Source organism: Heterodontus francisci, chromosome 2 (assembly GCF_036365525.1).
Source record: "Heterodontus francisci isolate sHetFra1 chromosome 2, sHetFra1.hap1, whole genome shotgun sequence".
Lineage (NCBI taxonomy): Eukaryota > Metazoa > Chordata > Chondrichthyes > Heterodontiformes > Heterodontidae > Heterodontus > Heterodontus francisci.
In genome coordinates, this window is record NC_090372.1 from 117,798,066 (window position 1) to 117,819,919 (window position 21,854).

Genomic DNA, 21,854 nt, shown 5'->3' on the forward strand with positions numbered 1-21,854 from the left:
GCATCCTGAAAATGGGTCCAGTACTGTGATGTGCAATTAACCTGTGCTCATTGATTGCAATGCAGGCAGCATGCCAACTTAGAGCTGCCTGCTTTTTAAAAATTCTTTCATGGGATGTGGGCGTCGCAGGCCAGGCCATCATTTATTGCCCATCCCTAATTGCCCTTGAACTGAGTGGCTTGCTAGGCCATTTCAAGGGCATGTAAGAGTCAGCCACATTGCTGTGGATCTGGAGTCACATGTAGGCCAGACCAGGTAAGGACAGCAGATTTCCTTCCCTAAAGGACATTAGTGCACCAGATGGGTTTTTGACAATGGTTTCATGGCCATCATTAGACTAGCTTTAAATTCCAGATTTTTTTTTATTAATTGAATTCAAATTCTACCTTCTGCTGTGGTGGGATTCGAACCCATGTCCCCAAAGCAATACCCTGGGTCTCTGGGTTACTAGTCCAGTGACAATACCAGTACGCCACCGCCTCCCCACTTATTTCAACGATTTCAGCATCTAGCCAATGTGAACTGTGCGTTGAATGGCTGGATTCATAGAAACATAGAAGAGAGTCAATATCATGAGTGGCTGGCGCCACTTAAAGCTGGCCTGCAGTACTTAAAGCTAGCCTGTGCTCCTTAAAGTGGATGTGACTTGTGGCTACCTCGGGTTCAGAAAGCCTGTGGTCAATGTCAAAGAGCATAGAAGAGTCCAGCACAACTTGGCACAGGGTTTTACATGAGCTAAAAGCCCATCTCTTTCAACATGGAAGTGGTGGACAACTACAAGAGAACACTTGTGAACTCAACCATGATGCAGCATCTGATGACCAATGGAAGCTCAGACTGCTGTTGTGCAAGGTCGGCTAGCTGCCATCATGATTGTGGACTACAATGCTTAAAGGGGCTTTCAGGGTCTCACAGCATTCCAGCAATCTGTCCTCTAACATATTACTAAGATTTCTGAGGTGCCTGTGTGCGGGAGCGACAGTGGCTTCATGCAGCACAAACCTGCTCTCCTCTTGCAGGAAGACAGTATTCATTCTCCCACTCCTGCCAGTTCACCAGTGCCCTGTCAGCCAGCCAGCCCAGACTGCTGCCATCCACGTCGAGATGTTGCAGTCCGCAGTCAGGTATTCTAGGCCCAAAGCTGCTCAAGGGCATCCAGCAAGGCTACTTGCAGTCTGCCCTAGTGAAAGTCAGCAGCCTTCCACCAGCCATGCTGCAGTCACTGGGGTAGCACTTGGTGGGAACACTAGGATAGGCAAAGGCACAGGGAAGACAGACACTACGGGAATGCACAAGAGTCATTAGTTGACTTTTGTATGCAATATGGCATGATTTCATTTATAAATTTGTTTTTTTTGTGATGAATTTTATTCTTGCATTGTGCCCAGTGGATGCTGTGATGTTAAGTGACTGAGGGAAGGTAAGATGGGGGAGTGTTCGTGAATGGGGAATTGGTTTGCAGTTACTGATATTGCATTTGGTTGAGTTGATCACAGATAACCTGAGCAGAATGTGGTTGTGCTGCCTCTTCCTGTTTTTCTTGCTCCTCCTCATTCTCCTGCTCCTCCTCCTCTCGTCCTGCTCCTCAACTGGCCACAGTATAGCTGGTGGCAGGGTCTGTGCCCCTATGAAGGCGAAGTTGTGCAGCATGCAGCAGACCACCACGAATCTTGACACCTGCTCTGTTGAGTACTATAGGGCTTTTCCAGAGCTGTCCAGGAAGCGGAAACATTGTTTCAGCACCCGAAAGGTCTACCCTATTACAATTCAGCAAGGTTACATCGTTTGCAAGCTGCGCAGATGTGCATGGGTTGCGCAACAGAGTCAACAGTCTTTTTGTCAGTGGATAGCCCTTATTGCCCAGTAGTCATCCTTTGCTTTCCCAGAGACTGTGGCTCCCCACTGGGGTGGGGGGGGGGGGGGGCAGCGGATTGCAGAATCACTCTTATAACTTGTTCATAATTGCATATTTGCTGATTAACTGATGGATTAAGATTCATTTAATAATATGCAAGTGGCATACTTACAGGAGGGCCAGCAGGTCCAGGCATACCATCACTGCCTCGGGCACCCTTAAAGGAAAAACAACAATTGCATTAATAAATTTACAAAAACCTAAGAATGCTCAATCCTACAAGACAGACTATCAATAGGTATCAAATTGATGATAAATGTAGACAATAAAATAAATGCTTTCATGAAAGTGCCAGAACAGTTTACAATATAACATTAAAAAAAGTAAAACATTTGCAATATTTTAAAAATAATCTTCGAGACCTATTTTTAATGGTATATATTTAATAATGTTTAAAAATATTATTGGTGACCTCAGTGTAGGGCATCATTCAATGGGAAGGCAGATCTGGCAATGAATAAGTACAAAAATGAGAGGGCTGTGAATCAGCTGAGGTGACCACCAAGCCCAATTGTCTGATCTGCCTCTTGTTGGGCGAGGCTCCATACTGGGAGCACTAGCAAGTGAAATTGAGTTAATATTAAAAACTTGAAACTCACAGTTGGGCCAGAAGCTCCAAAACGGCCTCTCTCACCTGGACTACCACGAGGACCCTGTTAGCAAAACAAAACGGATGTTTTTATTTTGCTTAGGCAATGTAGTTTTAAACATTATATATGTCATTGTGTACAAAGTTATCTTTAAGGATTACACAGTGTGATCATAACTATTTTTACATTTTGAATGAAGGAACACATACCACGAGTCCAGGACTACCATTTGATCCTGGGTTACCAGTTTCACCCTGGAAGAACATGAAAACAATATTTATTTTTATTTGTTGCTTTTTACAATATTAATTACACAAGAAAACCTGTGTAACAATTAAACTTGAATGGGTGATATATTCTAACCTTACCTGATAACAAAGATTCTATTCTTTAATTTGTGCAAAACGAAATGTAAAATATTTCATTGTCTGATGACTGGCCAGCTTGAAACAAACATAATCAAGAAAACTTTGCTTTGTTCAGTGCTTCTAGACATTGAGAAATGTACATGCTCACTGTTCAGACAGTAGTGGAAAAACTACTCCAATAATAATGACTTAGCCTCTGTTTACAGGGGTTGCTAAGTGTTCCTCATGTTCAGTAGCAGAGGTGGTCCATTGACAGTTTAATCCTGATAAAACCAATGTCATCTTTTGATGGAAAAAATTGAAAATACCTAATAATTTGAATGAAGCAAAGTAAATCGCACAGTCAACTGTAAATTTAGTACTAAAAAATTTGAATTGTCAGATAATGTGAATTAAGCAACGTTAAATCAAGTGGAGTTGGACTATACACCATTTCCTCAGTAGCTTGAGGAAGAGAATGCTGATAAGGTGATGGTTAAATGGTAATATCATTTCATTTATGTCTGCTGCCAGACAACAATAGGATATAACAGAGTAGAGAATTATGACATGCATTTGAAAAGCAATTTGCTACTTTCAATCTGCATAATGTGTATACCATCAGATTTATAAAACTTAATGTTAGAGGTATTAGTTTCTCGGGCCTGACTCTGATGACATTATGTAGCAATTTTTCCAAGTTTTATTCCAGACCTCTCAGCTAAACCAATAAATCCTGATAAAAATAACGTAGGGAAGAAAAAGAGGATTTGTCCTTATCAAGCAAAAGCAGAGAAAAGTTTGATTTTATAGAGTTTATTTGGATGTTGTCTTAATGAACATTCGTCTCTTCAGACTGTCAGAAATGTGATTCAGTATAAAGATAATACCAGATCCACATTGTCTGCCATGATCTTTGATTCTCTAAGGGCGGTTCAATAGAATCATGATATGCAAACTTTATAAATGGTCTGAGATGTGCTTACAATAGAAAATAAACATTTCTGGTTCCTGTAGGATATTCCTCTATGTATAACATCAAGTTTTCTGACAGAAATCATTAAATACAGAGGGCTGAATATTCCTGGTTGAGTCACAATCCTGATGTCAGCCTCAATTCTGGGTCTGGAATCCGGAAGTGGCTGTAGCGGGACATAGGTCATGATCATCCCGGAGGGTGACCAATGGAGAAGCGCCTCCGGGAGCCTCATCTAATTAAGGCCGGTTGGCGGACCAGGGAAGTGGGAGGCCCAATCAGAGGGCCCGCAGCAATGTCTGGCTGGAAACCCCACTGGCAGAGGTGGGTGCTGCTGAGGTAGGCAGGAGACTGTGAGGGCGCCTCAAAATGGAGGCATTCTCTGCAGCATTGTGCAACATTAAAAATCGTACAACCACAACTGTCAGGATATCATTGTGGAAGGGGAGCCCCTTCCCCCCCACCCCCACAACTGTGCTGGGGTGATTGAGAGGAGGCATTGATGGCCCCCGGCCTGCTGCTACGAGGCTGCCTTCTGTTTAATTCTGGGCTTTGGCCTCAGCGGGGGCTCTTCCACCATTGGTAAGATCCTGGTGGCACAATCATCTCTCCCCTAATTACCTCATTAATGGGCCTAATTGTCTACCTGTCACTGCTGGGAGAATAGCTTCATCCATGTTGACCCTGCCTCCGGCAAGCTCACTCGGAGGTGGGAATGCGTCAGGTTGCTGACTCAGCATGCTATTTTGCAACTTTGCACCCAGTCTCACCTCCGTGGAGCTGGGAAGATTCCGTCCAGAGAATAATATGCCTAGAAACAACATCTGACATGTCTGCTGCAGAATTGTTTTGGTTGTTTTATGATGAACTTGAATATCTACTTCAAATATGTCGAGGCAAGTTGCAAGGAAGTTTGGCTTTTGACTGTTCACTGCAACCCTTAAAGACATGATGAAGCAGCCAACACTCGATTTGTACAATTTATCTTGTGTTCTGCATGGAAACAATCATTGGCCTCAAAGTTATAAATCTGTTTTTAATTTCTGCACTGGGATATGCATGGCTGTGAAGCTAAAATGTGTTTTTTTTTGCCAAAGCATGAGTCATTGCCCTCATAAAACAGTAACTTTTTCCATATGGTCTGGAGATAGAACATTTGGCATATCAATTCACGACTGCGGTGAGTAACAAACAAATTCAGCAGTTTTTGAGCACATTTGATACTGCATTTTTTTGCATGTGTTATAGCCACTAATGTTTTATTCTGTTTAATTATTTCTTTTGTATGTACATTGCTGTGAAATCCTCCAACCAGGCTCCAACTCCTGGGAGATACAATTTTAGGCAAAATTGTAATTATTTATCCCTTTTTCATTTGTATGACTAGAGGTTGATATGAATCAGTCTTGTCTAGACCTCATGGGTGGCTTTGCACTTGGGATCCAGGAACTCTTTAATTCCAGGACTGGCATGGAAAGTAAAGAACATAGCTGCTGACCCAGGTGCTTTGTGAACTCTTGTTGTAATGATTTTAGTTGCAAGTGACTGCTTCTGACTTTCATTACTTTATGGTATATTTTGGTTATGACACACATTTAATAGAATGCTGTGGTTGCTACTAGGATGCAGTGACATACAATAGGCTAGTTGGTCAAAGTACAATAGCATTGCTAACATGGACTGAAAAGATGTATCGCAGAACTCTAGGGAAAAGAACCACATAAAAGACCTGAAATAAGAGCATAGATTTCCAGGAAAACCCATACAGCAACAAAGATCTACATGTGTCAATATTATAATGTGGAAGCAGGCTCCAGTGAACAACTCAGGAATAGTGAGAATAAAAAGGGGTGAACTACCTCCCTCAAACATTTTTATCTAAACGGTCAGTGCAGGAAGATTTCCAATGTGGGATATGGGTAACAAAATTCTACACCTGTTCTTTATAAGGGAACTTATGATTTCAGTGTACTGGGATCCCCAAAAATGGACTGTATTTGTACTTTCTCTTCCTGGACATTCTAATTTCCCAATGTAATCTCCCCCAGCATGAGTACAAAATGGGATTTCCAGTTTCGTACTCATGTCTGGTTTTCACTAATACTTTAAATTGCAGAAATAATACCCAAAATGAGCAAGTGGTTAAACATACTTACACAGAAAAATATGAAGTTCACTACATCTGAACATAATTATAAATTTTTTGATATGAAATTAAGTATATAGCTTTTAAATTGAAAAGCTACAGTCGGTACACAGAATATTCCTTTTTTACTGTACAAATAACATAGTCCCCAATTAATGTTTAACAGCTCAGTCTACTGTGATTTGACCATGGCTGCATGTTTTACCTTTATACCAGTAACACCAGGCTCTCCTTTAATTCCATCCAAACCGTTGAAACCCTGTTATGAAATGGAAGATATTAAAAAATGTCAGTTAAACATTATAGCACTAATTATTTACTACAGTAGAAAAAAGATATCGAAAGTATCAAAATAAAATGTCTAACGCACTCTGTGTCCTTTCTTGCCGGAGAGACCAGGGGTTCCTGGGAAACCACGAGCACCCTGTGAAGAGGAAGCAGAAATACAAGTCAATAACAAAATGAAAAGATCTGACATTGTTGTTGTGGCTGCTTGTTAAAGAAAGTAATAAATATTTGCATTCAGCAGAAGGAGAAGTGCCTTCAAGTCAGATAGCACAAAACCAGATGTTATTAGTAGATTGCATGTATATTTACCTCATGCTGCAATCTTACCTGAGATCCAAGAATACCACGGTCACCAGGTTTGCCAGATCTGCCATTTGCACCCTATTTGAGAAAAGTAAATACTTAGTATTAATACAATGATAATTAAAGAAGGGATCCACATATATTTATACTATTAGATAGATTATATTACTATTTACATATGAGAGACATGCTCTGCTTTTCTATACTTGCTAAAATAAATGTTAACATTTTTACTTCTGGTGCATTAACAATTACCAAAATAAGTAATTGTTCATACATTAGACATTTGCAAATTGTTTAATATCCATCAGGTGAATAGATTTTCAGTATAGTGTGCCAAAATGATAACATCATTTACAGAAACTTGGTGGATTCAATGCATACTTGGTCCTCCAGATCAAGCCACAGTTGTATTTATCTCTTTTGGAGGTAGAATGGGGTAGATTGCTAAAACTATATGCTGGACAGATAAGGCCCAGATTAGCCATAGGATCATTTATGATCTTATCCAGACCCATTTGCAGAGAGGAATTAAGGTTGTTCCCCTACAACGGGAAATTTGACTTGCATCTATCCTGTACTCGTGAACATAATGTTGGTTACAGAATGGCACTAACTGGAACGGTGGTGTGAGGGAGTGGCGGCAGTGGTGGGGGGTGTTGCGTGGGTGCAGGTGGCTAGCTATTCTGTTGGTCAGGATAACATGATGGACGTCTTCTTCAGCAACTTGGACAAATATGGCAAAAATAAAAACTTCATGAGGTGAAGTTGGCCTACATCAGCGGTGTAAAACAGGCTCATAGAGAATCGGCAGCTGATTTTTCACCATGTCAGTTTTTCTTTTCCACTGGCTTGGAAAGTATTTTAATTTCAAACCAAGTGAAAGTGACAGTGAGACTAGGAAATGAGAGTCCAAAAAGAGTTTGAACTATTGATTTGTGAATTTCAGTGGAAAGATGATCAGGCATAGTGAACAATTGGCTGCTGATTCGTTACGAGTACATTTCACACTGCTGGCATAGACCAAATTCACCTCTAATATTAATTAATTAATTAAAAAAAAATTGTATATCATGCAATACCAGAAACTTACGTTGTTTTATAATGTGTAACAATAAGCAAACCTTGACCTGAATGAACAGGCCTGATGGCAAATGTAGTGAAGATGCTTATCTGGCCCAATTCTGAGAAGGCACTAAATACATAGAAACCTACAAATGCAAGTTCCCTATATGATGGGATACTGAATCAAGGATTTTCTCATCCTTAACGATGTACATTTTAGATTAGTAATCTAAATTAGTAATGTCATATTGCATTATGAAACACATTGCATTGTTCTTTAGTTCGTAGTTGCATACTTGTGACATTATTTGTTCAACTGGCTAAGAATTAAAAGAGTTAGATTTGCATGCTGGCAAGTTATTTTTAAGCTTTCCATTGGCAATACCAGTAAGGCTTTATGCATTGCTATGGACATGTTTAACAGCTTCTGCCCACGGAATATACAACTCACATCATGTTTTGATGTAATGGATGAAAATGGTTTTGATTTTAAAACATCCAGAACTACAAAAGGAAAGCAGGAGAATTGTTTCACAAAGGATAGGAGTCCATTAGCATTTAATAGTCAGAAGGTGATCAAAGATGTTTGTTCTGACTATCTTGGTAAATGTATAATCAAATTCTAAGAAATCGGATGCTGTCAATCACAAAAGGGAAGAATTATGTGTGTGTTAGTAATACTATCACCCTATCTCATTGTGAATCATCTTGATCCTTCCTTATACTCTAGTGCAAGCTCTTTATCTTGGGAACAAAAGAGAAAAGGAAACTCAAGAAGTTGCAGATGGTCATTTATGGAACTATCTCCAAGGCAAAACCCCAGGGAGACTTGACCAGTAGTCAATTCTTTGAAGTATGCAGTTTATTATTAAAAAAATCAAGGTGATAGGACTAATTTCTAAACTCTGGCAATTTAGAATTTTCTTTTCCCTTCATAGTCACTCACCTCTATTTTGGACTAGGGATTCAAATAAATTCCTATGTGAAGTTCTGAATTTGCAGTTAAGAATGATCTGAATGCCCAGCACTAGTTTGCAGACATTTCTTTCAATTATTCAGAACTTAAATTTGTTTCCTTTAGATATTGCCTTTGTTTGGCAGCAAAAATGTGATTGACAACCAATTTCAGATAGGGTGAGGGACCATGGGAAGCATCGCAACAAGTGATATTATCTGATTGACACTTAAAACAGTTGTAATTCAAGGAGCTGACAACATTTAAAAATGCTGTCACAGTTCATATTTTACTTCTTTAATAATCTATACTTACATCCTCACCAGGTTTTCCAGGTACGCCTTGAGGACCACGAGGACCAGCTTGACCCTAGTGAATAAAACGGACAAAAAGATAATCAAAATCAATATGAAATAATAGATTCACAAATTACTTAATTTGCCACAAAATGAAACTGCTGCTTGGAAGTATACTTACAGTTGCACCAGATTCACCTGTAATGCCTGGAACTCCAGAGGGGCCAGGAGAACCCTGAAAATGAACACATGCATTTGATTTGAGTTTTTAAGTCTGAAGTATCTAAAATAAATATTCATTATGATAAATTCAAAGAGAGGTAGTACAATGTGTTGCATAGTTTTAATCATAAATGGGCAAGAGCAAAATACCAAGAAGCTGTAAAACTTACAGGAGCACCAGCGCCTCCTTGTGGGCCTTTTGGTCCCATGGGTCCCTAAAGAAAAACACATTATATTAGAATTCGTGCACAATATGTTAATCAGTATTAAAACAACAAGACAATCTTTGGAAACATAAACACAGTATAGATGAAGACAAGGCAGATAAAAGTGGAGTGACTGATGATATAATTGACTAATTTTTAAAACTTTTTTCATGGGATGCAGGCTTTGCTGGCAACTCCAGCATTTGTTGTCCATCCCATTTGCCTTTGACAACTGAATGGCTTGCTAGGCCATTTCAGAGAGCAGTTAAGAGTCAACCACATGTGACAAAAGCCACATGTAAGCCAGACCAGGTAAGGACAGCAGATTTCCTCCCTAAAGGACATTAGTGAACCAGATGGGTCTTTACAATGATCAATCCTAGTTTCATGGCACCATTACTGAGTCTAGCATTTTTAAAAATTAATTAATTGAATTTAAATTCCACCAGCTCCCATAGTGGGATTTGAACCCATGTCCCCAGTGTATAAGCCTGGGTCTCTGGATTACTAGTTCAATGACATTACAACTATGCCACCATCTCCCCTTGAATAATCTACATGTACCATTATGTTTTAGACTGTCTTTAGGCTTAGTCTTTATAAATAGGTGGCCAGTTAACAAAAATGTAATCCACAAATACTAAACTATAAGTGAATCTGACTTTAGATGATCAATATAACTGATTGATATATTTTAGTGGATATGGTTCTGATGAAAGGTCATCGACCTGAAACGTTAACTCTGTTTGTCTCTCCACAGATGCTGCCTGACCTGCTGAGTATTCCTAGTATTTTCTGTTTTTATTTCAGATTTCCGGCATCTGCAGTACTTTGCTTTTGTGTTGGTAATGTTTTCACCTGCTTATGTTTCAATCAATTTAATCTGCGTTTAGATATTTAATTCTCTATCAACTAAAGGGAACTATGAAGATTTGAATTTATATAGGGCTTTGCCATGCCTCAAAGAGCCTCACCATGAATTACTTTGAAGTGCAGTGAGTTTTTATATGGGTAAAAGTGCAGCCAGTTGTTCTCACAAAAAGAAGCAGTGGGATGATGACCAATTTTTTTGTTTTTGGTGGTGTTGGTTAAGAGAAAAACTTGGTCAGGAAACAGGAAGGGTTCTCTGTTCTTCTTTAAATAGTACCATGGAATTTTAACATCCAACTGAAACAGAGAAATATGCAGATGGGTCTCATCTGAAGTACAGAACCTTCAACAATATAAAACTCCATCAGTACTGCACCAAGTCTGAACTTAGATATTTGCTGAAATACTAGAATGGGTCTCAAACCCACAACATTCTGACAGAGACAGCAACTAACCCAAGCTTATGTTGATAGTATATATCAAAAGGGATATTTATGCTAAAAGGGAACTACCCAAAATAAAGTGAAAAAGGAAAACTTTCTGATCTGTCCTCTAATTATAATGACCAAAAGTTCTTCCACTGTTGGGATTGGTGCTGTCAATTACAATAGACACAAATCTTCTGATAACAATTACAGGACAAGCTACATGAGATACTTTATTTTACCAGTGATTTCTTCATCATTGCACGTTTTCATTAATATTATATAATTTTACTAAACTGACCTTACTGGAGAAAAACAAAAGGAGTGAAATCTCAATATATTTCTTATTGGTCTTTGTCTGCTGCCTTATTTTGGAAAGGGAATTACAGGGTATGATGTGCAATAAGTGCTTGGAGAGGTTTAGCAAAGCACCGTCATCACCCATCTAATTTCAAAAGAATTGGAATTTATATATATTTTATAATTACATTTTCAGGCAGTGGAGCCCTGCAATTTGGATTTCTTCTTGTATCCTGAGCTGCTAAAATCCAGCATTTTCTTTGCTCAGGTACCACTGAAATAACATACAAATTGGTTCAAATTCAGCATACTGAGTTATACTATGGATCTGACCTTGGAGACACCTATAACCCATTTCATTGGACCAGCTACAGAGAGTGGTGCTCAATATGAATAGAGAACAAAACAGTGGGTGTGCATGCTGGGAAGATGGAGTGGCAATAATGATGGTATCTCTGGAAGATCTTTTCTTCATGCCTTGAAATAATATAGCTTGGGGAATACTTCATACTGAAATGTTCCCTTACATTATACCTATACTTTTAAGATTTTATTTTAAAGTGTCTTAGACAGAACACCCGGCACAGAAGCAATAATGTTCCTAGATAATATAAGGGGTAACTACGGTCTTTATAATAACAAGGTAGTGTAAAATCTTGAAAGACGTAAGATCATACCTTTCAGCTATATTCTGGTTTCTCAGATACAACTTGGTGTTTCAAATTCTTTCTTATGAAAATCAATGCACTTATGCATCTTAAAAGTAGTGTGCGGTTTCAGTTTTCTTTAACGATAGTTTTCAAATAAAACATGATTCATTTTCAGGACACTTTGGGGCGAATTTTACAGACCCTCTTGATGTTGGGGGTCGGGGGTCATGGTGGGGGGAGGTGGTGGTGTGGAAGATGCCTCCAGGAAAGGCCCAGCATGGGCCTTGACACGGGAAGGCCTGGTCCCATATTACCGGCGGCAGCAAGGCCTCGTGGCAGCCCCCCTGCCGTTCAGTGGTGGGATCAAAATTTAAATATGTTAATTTATTGAAAGTAATGAACTGATGACTTACCTGCTCCCGCCATTGGTCCTGGTGCGATATTCGTGCCGGTGGCCGGCACCCCCACACCTTCAGATCCCCGTCCAGGGATCCGAGACAGAATACTGGTGGGGAGGGGGGAGCAGGTAAGTTTTCAGGGTGGCCGGGGGTGGGAGGAGCAGCGTCAAACGTATGTGATTGGTCTAGGGGGCGGTGGGAAGGGGTAAAGTTTAAAGTATATGAACTTTGGGGGGGAAGGTCCAGAGCGCAAGGTAAGTGTTTTGGGGGGAGAGAGGGCAAGTAATGAATTTGATGGTCATGGCGGGGGTGGGGTGGTGGGAGAGGGTCGGGATAACTTAATTTAATTTTTTAAAGTCATTTTTCTTTAAATATTTAAATTAAATTGAAGGGCTGGAAACCCTTTCAAAATGGCGTCAGCGCCTGTGCAGTGGTGCCTGATGCCATTGCCCAGGCGGGTCACCTGCCCCCTCCACATTATTGGGGGGGTGGGTGGCGGTGCATCCCAGACATTTAAATGAGCCGTTGTGTTTCAAATTGCAGCGGCTCCATGAAGCTTGGCCTGCGCAAGCGGGCCGCCATTGTTTACAGCCGCCAACATTAATTTCAGCCCTTTGTGTGAAAAATAAGAACATTCTTAGTTACAAAATTACATAAAGGCTAATTCTGTGATCCCACAATCCCAGTGGGCAGCCACACTTGCAAGAAATGTAAGCTGAATAATCATAGCTGCAATCTTGTAATTTTATTTAGGCCCCACATTCTCTTCAAATGTGACTTTGGTGCTGGGAGAACTGGATCACAAAATTTACCCTACTGTGAAGTGAGATAAATGAAAAACAGGCTGTAAATGCATACCATGATCCCTGGTGTCATATCATCCCGTTTAATGTACTGAGCAGCAAAGCTCTAAAAAAAAGAAGAGACACATTCTTAGTTTAACAGAGGCCTTAAACTGATCATCAACTTATGTGCAGCCATGGAAATATTAGCTATAATAAAAGCAACATGGCTACACTCATTAAAAAAATCAACACTAGATGTATAAATAATAGTAACCTACACAGAATTCTTTCAAATACATGATAAAGCTAACATCCATATTAACCAGTTCTTCCCAAGGACAGGGGCAGGGATGAGAGAATGAGAAGGGGCAGAGGAATCAAACTATATTTTTAAATTTATCACTGTTCTTGTTTTCCATATAACTAATCTTTAAATATTCAATTGTTGTCACTCAAAATCATAAAAATTCAGGGTTTACTGAATATTATTCCTTATTGTTGCCACACCAAGGAGGAAAGTCCTAGTTTCAATCCCTGGGCTGTGTTAAGGAGTTAACTGAACTCGGCTAAGGTGAATATGTGGGAACACTCAAATTAGTTCCAGCATCCACTAGTTAAGCAAGAGAAAACAAATTAACCAGGATTCTAGTTCCTTTTCATTAGCCTGTGACTTCCTCTCTCTCTCCCTCCCTTCCCAAACTGTCCCCAGCTAGAAAGATATACCTGTGAATACATTGAGTGAAGGCAAGGTTGGGTTTGGCTGTGATGTTCCTACTTTGTATTATCACTGTGATACTATCTTTAGAAGATTGAAAAGTTGGTGCTTGGATAAGGCACTGGACAATTGTAAATGCACCCCAATTTTTTTTTGTCATTAATAAGCTCTGATTTAAACCATGTAATTTTACTAAACTAAATGTACAGGGAAGAAAAAACTGCAAGAATGAATATATTGAATATATTTTTTACTGCTATTGGAAGGAAGGAGAACATTGGGAGATGGTCTAAATGCTTACTGTTGCTTTATGCCATTTGTATTATATATATTGAGTAATGGGAACAGAGATTGGTCTAAATTATTGATCTAATAACAAATAGAATCAGCCAATTATGCATTAATAACTTACAACGCCAGGTAGGCCAGGTAGTCCAGGAAGGCCTGGTATGCCTGGTGTTCCATCTTTACCGTCTTGTCCTGGATAACCCTATGATAGAAAGAATGTAGATTGTGACTATGGTCACTATAGGTATAATTTTTAAAAAATGGAAATGTTTAGGTTTGACAATTTAATTAATATAATTTTTGGAACAATGCGACTATCCATAAATCAATTTGATATTATCAACAGAATACAAAACTAGGAAATATCAAAAAATATTCTATGGCAGCAACATTTTCTCCAAAGCAGGTTAAATATAAATTTTTAATTAAAAAAAAATCTAGTTGGTGAAAACGCATCCATCTCAAGCATAAATACCCTGTCTCCTGATGGACCTCGATTGCCAGGGGGTCCTTGTGGTCCCTAAAAACATCAATATTTGAATCAGGTTAGATATACAAAGCTGTAATACAATTTCAAAAGTTCCAGTTTATATGATACTTCCAAATGTTTACAAGATTGATTCATTACCCTTCCCTTAGATTTATGTTTGATAAGCTCATATCATAGAAATGTCTAAGAAGAAATATGGAAAGAAGAAATTGCATTTATATAGGGCCTTTCATAACTTCAGGACATCCCAAAGCACTTCACAGTCAATGAAGTACTTTTGAAATGTAATCACTGTTGTAATGTAGAGAAACAGGTAGCCAAATTGTGGACAGCAAGCTCCCAAAAAAACAATGAGGTAAATGATCAGCCAATCTATTTTTGGTGACATTTGTTGAGAGATAAATGTTGGCCAGAAGACCTGGTGAATTTTTCTGATTTTCTTTGAACAGCACCATGGAATTGTTTACGTTCACCTGAGAGGAAAGATGGGCCTGAGTTTAACATTATTCAAAAGTCAGCACCTCTGATAGTCCAGCACTCCTTCAGTGCTGCACTGAAGTGCCAGCCTAGGTCATGTGTTCAAGTATCTGGAGTGGGGCTTTAACTAACAACTTTCTGACTCAGAGGCAAAAATGCTACCACTGAACCAAGGCTGACACAATGACTAAAAAGCCTACAAGATTACCAAAAGATGCAAAAGTGTTTTGCAAAGGATTTGCCCAGAGAGGCTTGGGAGGAGAGAATTAACATTAATCAAGGGTGGATCATTATTTTTATAATGAAACAGCATATACATTGAAAATGCTGGAGTTGAAAGACATTCAGAGACAATGCAAGATTTTTTTTTCAGTCTTGTTTCCTTCACCGAAATAAGAAACACACATTCTACCTTAAAATACTGCTTCCAATATTTCCTTTCAATGTTGCCCATTGCCACTCCCACTCAATGTATGAAGATACTGTGACAAGTGACAGAATGAAAAGCTTCCTAAGAAAAAAATTCAGTAAATAGGATAAATGTGATAATGTAGTTCTTTCTATGCTTGCTTCACAGTAGCCCAGCAGTCAAATGCTTAATCAGAGCTGCTTGACACTGAGCTTGCTTATTGCATCAGAACAAACGGAAGAAGGAATGGAGAAAGATCATGCAGTGGCGCAGTGGTTAGCACTGCAGCCTCACAGCTCCAGGGACCCGGGTTCGATTCTGGGTACTGCCTGTGTGGAGTTTGCAAGTTCTCCCTGTGTCTGCGTGGGTTTTCTCCGGGTGCTCCAGTTTCCTCCCACAAGCCAAAAGACTTGCAGGTTGATAGGTAAGTTGGCCATTATAAATTGTCACTAGTATAGGTAGGTGGTAGGGAAATATAGGGACAGGTGGGGATGTTTGGTAGGAATATGGGATTAGTGTAGGATTAGTATAAATGGGTGGTTAATGGTCGGCACAGACTCGGTGGGCCGAAGGGCCTGTTTCAGTGCTGTATCTCTAATCTAATATCAGCTTGGTCCATCAGCTAAATTCTAATTCAGAGCCTCATTGGACCATTTTGGTGAGCTTAGTCAGTGCTCAGCCATGCTGCTCGATACAGCTTTGTCTTTGAACAAGAAGTTTTCTTTCGCGGATGCAGGAAATCAAACTGATATCATCCAGTTGACATGCAACCCCTGCAAGACAATTATGCAAATATCTGTGCTTCAGACCATCCTGCAGTCAAGACTGGAGAAGGATGTGTGATGACAGCTGCCTACAGAGAGAGGTTCCATGGGAAATGTGAAGAAACAAAAATTAGCAAGTGAAAGCATGTAAAAATCACACTTCAATTTAAATCTTTGTGATTATTGGACACAATTCCAGTGCTGCTGATACTAGGTGAGCATCAGCTTTCATGTCAAAAAGGAAAATTTTGTATTATTGTGTGCTGATTTTTGTTATCGAATTTTTTGTTGCATTTTTGTGTTTTTTTTTAGCAAACTGGAGGAACACAAAGTAGACAACAAGCTATAAAAACCTATGGCATTTATTTATGCCACATGAATAGACTTGTGTAATTCATGACTGACACAGATTACATAAGCTATGGTGAACACCATGAGAAGGTAATAACCATGCCCAGTGGATTGATGTAAAGTATTTTGTTTACATCATGCATTGACAACTGAGTAAAAAATGTTTAAATTGGTTTCATAGTGCACTTTATTTCTTTGTGATTACATATATATATAACATATATATGATATATATATAATACTGGATATAGCACAGTACCTATGCAGCACAGTACTTATCTCAACAAACTGCCTTAACAGCAACCTCAGAAGAGCACCTCTTACTGGAACAGTTGGAACTGGCAGTTTCCATCTGATATGTGGAATGTTCTTAAGGTGTCTGAGGGGCTTTGTGCAATTAGTACTGAAGTGTGAGCAAGTGTCTGCTAGGAGTGAGTTGAGACTATTCAAGATTGTCTCACTGCATTTGTATTTCAGTAGTTTGTGGAAATATCCCATACAACAGCGTGCACAGTCACACAAAGAAAATAATAATATAATTATACTCACCATTAAGTCATCTTGATAAGCCTGCAACAAGCAAGAGAAAACAAAATTACTTAATTATTTTATCTAGACAAAACCAAAATATAATCAAATTTTTAAGAGTAACAGCATAATGACTGTTAACACTTACCTCGCTTCCATATGTGTCTGCAGAAAGAGAACATAAAATAAGATGTTAATGATGTAGTTACCATATATATAAAACGATAGAGTTAATCATATATTGTGCATACACAATACTCCATATCATTGTAAACTGGTGTAAACCTATCCTGGTTGATGCAGTGGTATACAGTAGTAGTCAACATATAATGGTAGTGAAAGTAGGGAAATATTTCCTTTTTTCACTATTTGTCATAAAATTGTAATCACTTGACTTGTGATTTTGCTAAAAATAACAGAGTAAAATCTTCCCCAAACATTTGATGTTTTTCAAAATGGATAAAATGAAACTGAAGCTTCAGGCTCAGTAAATAAAAATGTCCTTCTTACATTGTTCAGAAGGTTAATCATCAAATATTTTTCAGTAAGAAATATACCCCAGTGGAACGGCACTGCATCTGTATCTGGAGCTGTGATTTGGACAACATAACAACTTATATTTATATAAAGCCTTTAACATAAAATATCCCAAGGCGCTTCACAGGAACATTATAAAACAAAATACGTCAAAAGTAAATCTAACTCAGTAATTGGTACACTTTTAAATTGTGATAAGTGACTTCTTAGAATCATAAGTACATTAAAAAAAATTTGATAATGCATTTTTTTGGTGAATTTTGCATTCATAGAGGAATGAAACATGTTCTCATTTCAGGCACCTAGCATCAAGTTCTCACAGATCAAACGCATCATAGCTAGATGTGAAGTAACTTTATTCTGCTCCAACAATGTGGCGAATCCCAACATCCACTGTCAGAAGTGAACCCTCCTTGCCTATAGATAGTTTTGCTTGAGACTTTGTTCAGCAAAATTGCCATTCACTGGCAAATTATGACAACTGTGCTCTTTGCATTCTGACAACTAGGTTGAGACTGTCCAAACCCAGTTCACATAGAATTCTTACTGCCAAAAGAGCTAAAAAAAAATCTTTTATCCTGTCCTGCTAGGCTGGCCATCAGCCTACGTCCCAAAGAACAAAAATACATTATCTAATGCCACTGCAGTACCAATGTAATATGCAAAAAAATGTTGAAATGGAATGGACATGCAGTGATAGTTTTACTTTTTTTGGAACCCATTATGCTAAACCAAATGTAACGGCTAAAAGTATGTCTTATTTATTCCCTTCCTCATTTGAACTGGATGGTGATAAAACTGATTCCTGTTAGTAGGATCCAGAGCAGTCATGAATAGAAATAACCTCTGTGAGTTAGAACAGAAACTCATCTTCAACTGAAGGGGAGTGAAGCAAATGTTCATTGTTGTCACTGTGTGAGTCAGCAAGTAAGTAGTGAAGCAGATTTGCAGAAAGTTATTTTTTGGAATTATTTAAATAATTATTCCCATCTGCACTTATTATTTATCACCAATTAATTACATGGTGTATATTTATCTTGGTCACGAAACTAGTGGGTCTAAATTAGTTATTTTTAAAAAATACTGTTTACTTTAAAACTGTGCGAGGTCTCTTTGCTTTCTGGAATACACAAAATGACATTTAAAAAATGTTGGTAATTTAAAAAACTCAAATGTCAATTTCACTGAAGCAAACATTTTATATTGGTGACCTACATTAATTATTTAATATTTATTATAAAAATGTGAAGGAAATTTAAATGGATGTCTTATTCATTGATTATACTTCTTAATTGCTGTTTAATCAGATTAGCACACTTGCTTTATAGTACTTATACATTAAAAACAAACATGTAAATCTATTTAAGGTAGATAATGATCTTATCAGATTTCAGTTTGGAGTCCAGTTATTTATGAACATTAATAATCCAATGAGGCAGATGAAAATGGGAACATAGAAAGTGTGTGGTCTGGAAGATGAGTTAAGGCTAGTGCTGTTAGGATCAGGTTGGCACTCTGTTGACATTTCCTCCCCCATAACTCTGGCAGCCACCTTGCTGACCCTCCAATGATATCATCAGGGTCAAAGGGCTGCTGTCACACAAACCTGGCCAACAAGGCTGAGGTTTCTACACCTCCTTGCTCTTAATTTCCTGCCCTTTGATTCACCCTACACCGTTACCTAGGCCTGCTGCAATAGGGAGATGATGGCAAGTGGCTACAAACCACAAGTCATGTATATATACAAATGCTTTCAATGTACTGAAACCAAGTTATTCATAAAAAGCTGAACAGTACAAGCAGGCTTGGTACTTCACTGTTTATATCTGCTAGCTTGTTGGTGGCAATGATATTTGAATTTAAAACTATACACTTACAACAATGCCAGATGATGACATTAAAAAGTGTTTCTATTGTGTTTATGAGGATGCACGATGGTTATAAGATTGGCCATGTAACATCTAGATAGAAACTGCTTTATTAATGATTTGTCCTTACATGAGCACAAACCAAACATATTCTGGAAATCACAATATGTTTTGCTCTTCCAGTAGATGCAAATGAACATCACTTCAATAGGGCAATACTTTGTGATGTGCAAAACTATCCAAAACTACCTTGCACGCACTGTTATTTTTATAGTACCAAAAATGGATTAAAAAATTAGAACAGCCGTGACAAAATAAAGCAATATAAGAAATTCCTTGCTCAAAGCAAAATAGAAAGAATGATTCCAGTGAAAATGTCAAAAATTAGCTGAAGTTACATCTATCTCTGCCCTAACTGTACTGATTACTTTCCTTTTGCTCTCTCCCAGCTTTCGCCAGGGCCAAATCGGCACCTACTTAGAATTACCAGTAGGAGGCTCCAAAGTTCTTGAGTTGGTTTCAGTTCTTTCCACTGCCAGTATGAATATGTGTGTATATATATAGTGTGTGTCTATATATATATGTAATGCACCTATATATATTTATATACATATATAATTAAACACCAAATTACATTGTAGGTGATATATAAAGATTCAATCTGTCCAATACGTTAAACGATCCGAAACGCATTTGTTATAAATGAGAAATCGTCATCACATATGTTCAGCGTCTGAATACTTTTGGGAATTGATGAAGTCGAGCTGTAATGAGATCCTGCAGATGTACCCTCATTCCCACCAATGATCAAACCTGCTGATCTCTCTACGTGTCACTAATTCGCACGCTCAAAAAGATCACGCTTTCTTTGGGTTTAACATAAGTACTATTTGAAACTAAGAATTCGTAAACCGCTCCTCAACTGGAAACATTGTAAGTTGCTCTGCAGTTGCTCCAAAGGGCAATGTAAGCCCATTAGATGGACAGAGGCATATAAAAAATCCACGCGCGCGAAATATACATTTGCTCATTTGATATATTAGTGCTTTGGACCTTGTAAACAGATATCCTCAAACGCTCTTCCTAAAATATAACAGATCAGTCTTTACTACAGTCTGCCTCACAGAACAATGAGGTAAAGCGCCGAATTAAAGTGGAAGGACTACCGCAAGGTGGCGACATGGCAAAATACTCGCCGTCCTCTCTCTGCCCAGCCCGGCATTGTCATGGAAAACATTACTTCTATCAATTAAACATAAATCCCCTCCACCTCCATCCCCAAGATAGTTTCCTGTTTATTGATTTTTTGGTATGTCATCTGGGCTCAATCAAACAGAATAATTTAAACTGACGCCCAGTTAAACGATGGATCGTATTAAATACACCAGCGCTAGTTTTCGTTAAAAGTTCAACGCTTGTGCGACCACACCTTCAAGTACTTAAACACACATTAATTTTAAGCAAATATATGCCTATATATTTTACGAAATAAACAAGGTGCGTTTGACGAATCCTTTGCAATTGTATTGCGTTACTTGTTAAGAAAGATTGTTCATTGCAAATTACTGGATTTATAACGGGCCACAAAATGATTTTATACTTTTATTTTTCTTGTTTCACTGTTATACTTTTTGATAAGCTTGAACTTAGGGTTTCTGAAAGAATCTGGCATGCCTTATCTTACTGGGCTGCAGCGTCCAAACAAACATATACATTAGATTGTCAGATTGAAAAGGGGCACTTACATTCGTCTTCATATTGGCCTCTTGCAACGAACGTCGTTACTGCAAGCAGCAACAAAATCCGTGTATCCACAAAGCTGAGCATGTCTAAATGTCAGACATGCAGACTCCTTGTGAAAAATAGCCCAGCCTTTTTACCCAGCAAGCATAAAACAGAGGTGATGATAACTCCAGACTTTACAGAACCCTCCTGCCGTATCTTCAGCGTGTTGTACCCTTCTTATAGTACAGGAGGATCCCTGTCTGCGTGTCAGGACATCCCCCTAACCAATAGAAAGCCAACGGCCCAATACTTTCAACCCCAACAGGTCCATTGGAGGAACATGTTCCAATGCGCCCAGCCTGCCAGAGGAATACTGGCACAGCAACATTGGATGACGAATCCAGAAACACTTAATTGAATCCAGCCCTCTGCTTTGTCGGGTCAGTCTTCGTGAGCTGTGCTGGGGTATTTAATATGTGCCCCAATTTGATGGCTATCGTGTCAGCAAACTGCTAACACTAACAAAGCAGGACAAGGAAAAAAAAGGGCAACTTTATGTGTGAACCCGAGGAACAGAACATTTCAATAGTTTGCTTTGGGTATATATTAGATCTTTTCGCCAACAAGGCTGACGATCGTTTCAGTAACTTGCATCGGAAAAACCGAGTATTTATGGTAACTACTTGCCAGTCATTAAATTCCAAAGGATTTGGTAGAAACTTCGACACTTATTTCAATGGGAAGAAAGAACAGCGAAATCAAAGGATGACAATCTAAGGGGTCCACGCCCTTTCCCTAAGAGATCAGGCGGCTCCCTTGTCTCAATCCATGTAACGGGCAGTTTTAACAGGGTCTTAAAGCACTTTGCCTTTTTAGTTCTTAAATGGCTTCATTACCTGCTTATCAGTAGCGATTGTAAACAAACCGTTTAACGGCAGGAGCTCAAATTACAAATCAACCCATCG

At 38.7% G+C, this 21,854-nt stretch overlaps 1 protein-coding gene across 1 annotated transcript in view; it reads right to left on the minus strand.

Annotated features, from left to right (window-relative positions):
* Positions 1–21,157, minus strand: part of col1a2 (collagen, type I, alpha 2) — a 59,866-nt gene extending 38,709 nt beyond the window's left edge. Inside the window, exons 1-15 of the mRNA XM_068009944.1 lie at positions 20,910–21,157; positions 16,908–16,924; positions 16,781–16,801; positions 14,216–14,260; positions 13,865–13,942; positions 12,811–12,861; positions 9,274–9,318; positions 9,063–9,116; positions 8,901–8,954; positions 6,590–6,643; positions 6,345–6,398; positions 6,180–6,233; positions 2,715–2,759; positions 2,515–2,568; positions 2,028–2,072 (exon numbers count right to left, since the gene is read on the minus strand). Coding sequence (XP_067866045.1) covers positions 2,028–2,072; positions 2,515–2,568; positions 2,715–2,759; positions 6,180–6,233; positions 6,345–6,398; positions 6,590–6,643; positions 8,901–8,954; positions 9,063–9,116; positions 9,274–9,318; positions 12,811–12,861; positions 13,865–13,942; positions 14,216–14,260; positions 16,781–16,801; positions 16,908–16,924; positions 20,910–20,991 — 753 coding nt within the window. The 5' untranslated portion in view covers positions 20,992–21,157. The remainder of the gene's footprint in view (positions 1–2,027; positions 2,073–2,514; positions 2,569–2,714; positions 2,760–6,179; positions 6,234–6,344; positions 6,399–6,589; positions 6,644–8,900; positions 8,955–9,062; positions 9,117–9,273; positions 9,319–12,810; positions 12,862–13,864; positions 13,943–14,215; positions 14,261–16,780; positions 16,802–16,907; positions 16,925–20,909) is intronic.
* Positions 21,158–21,854: the final 697 nt, after the last annotated feature.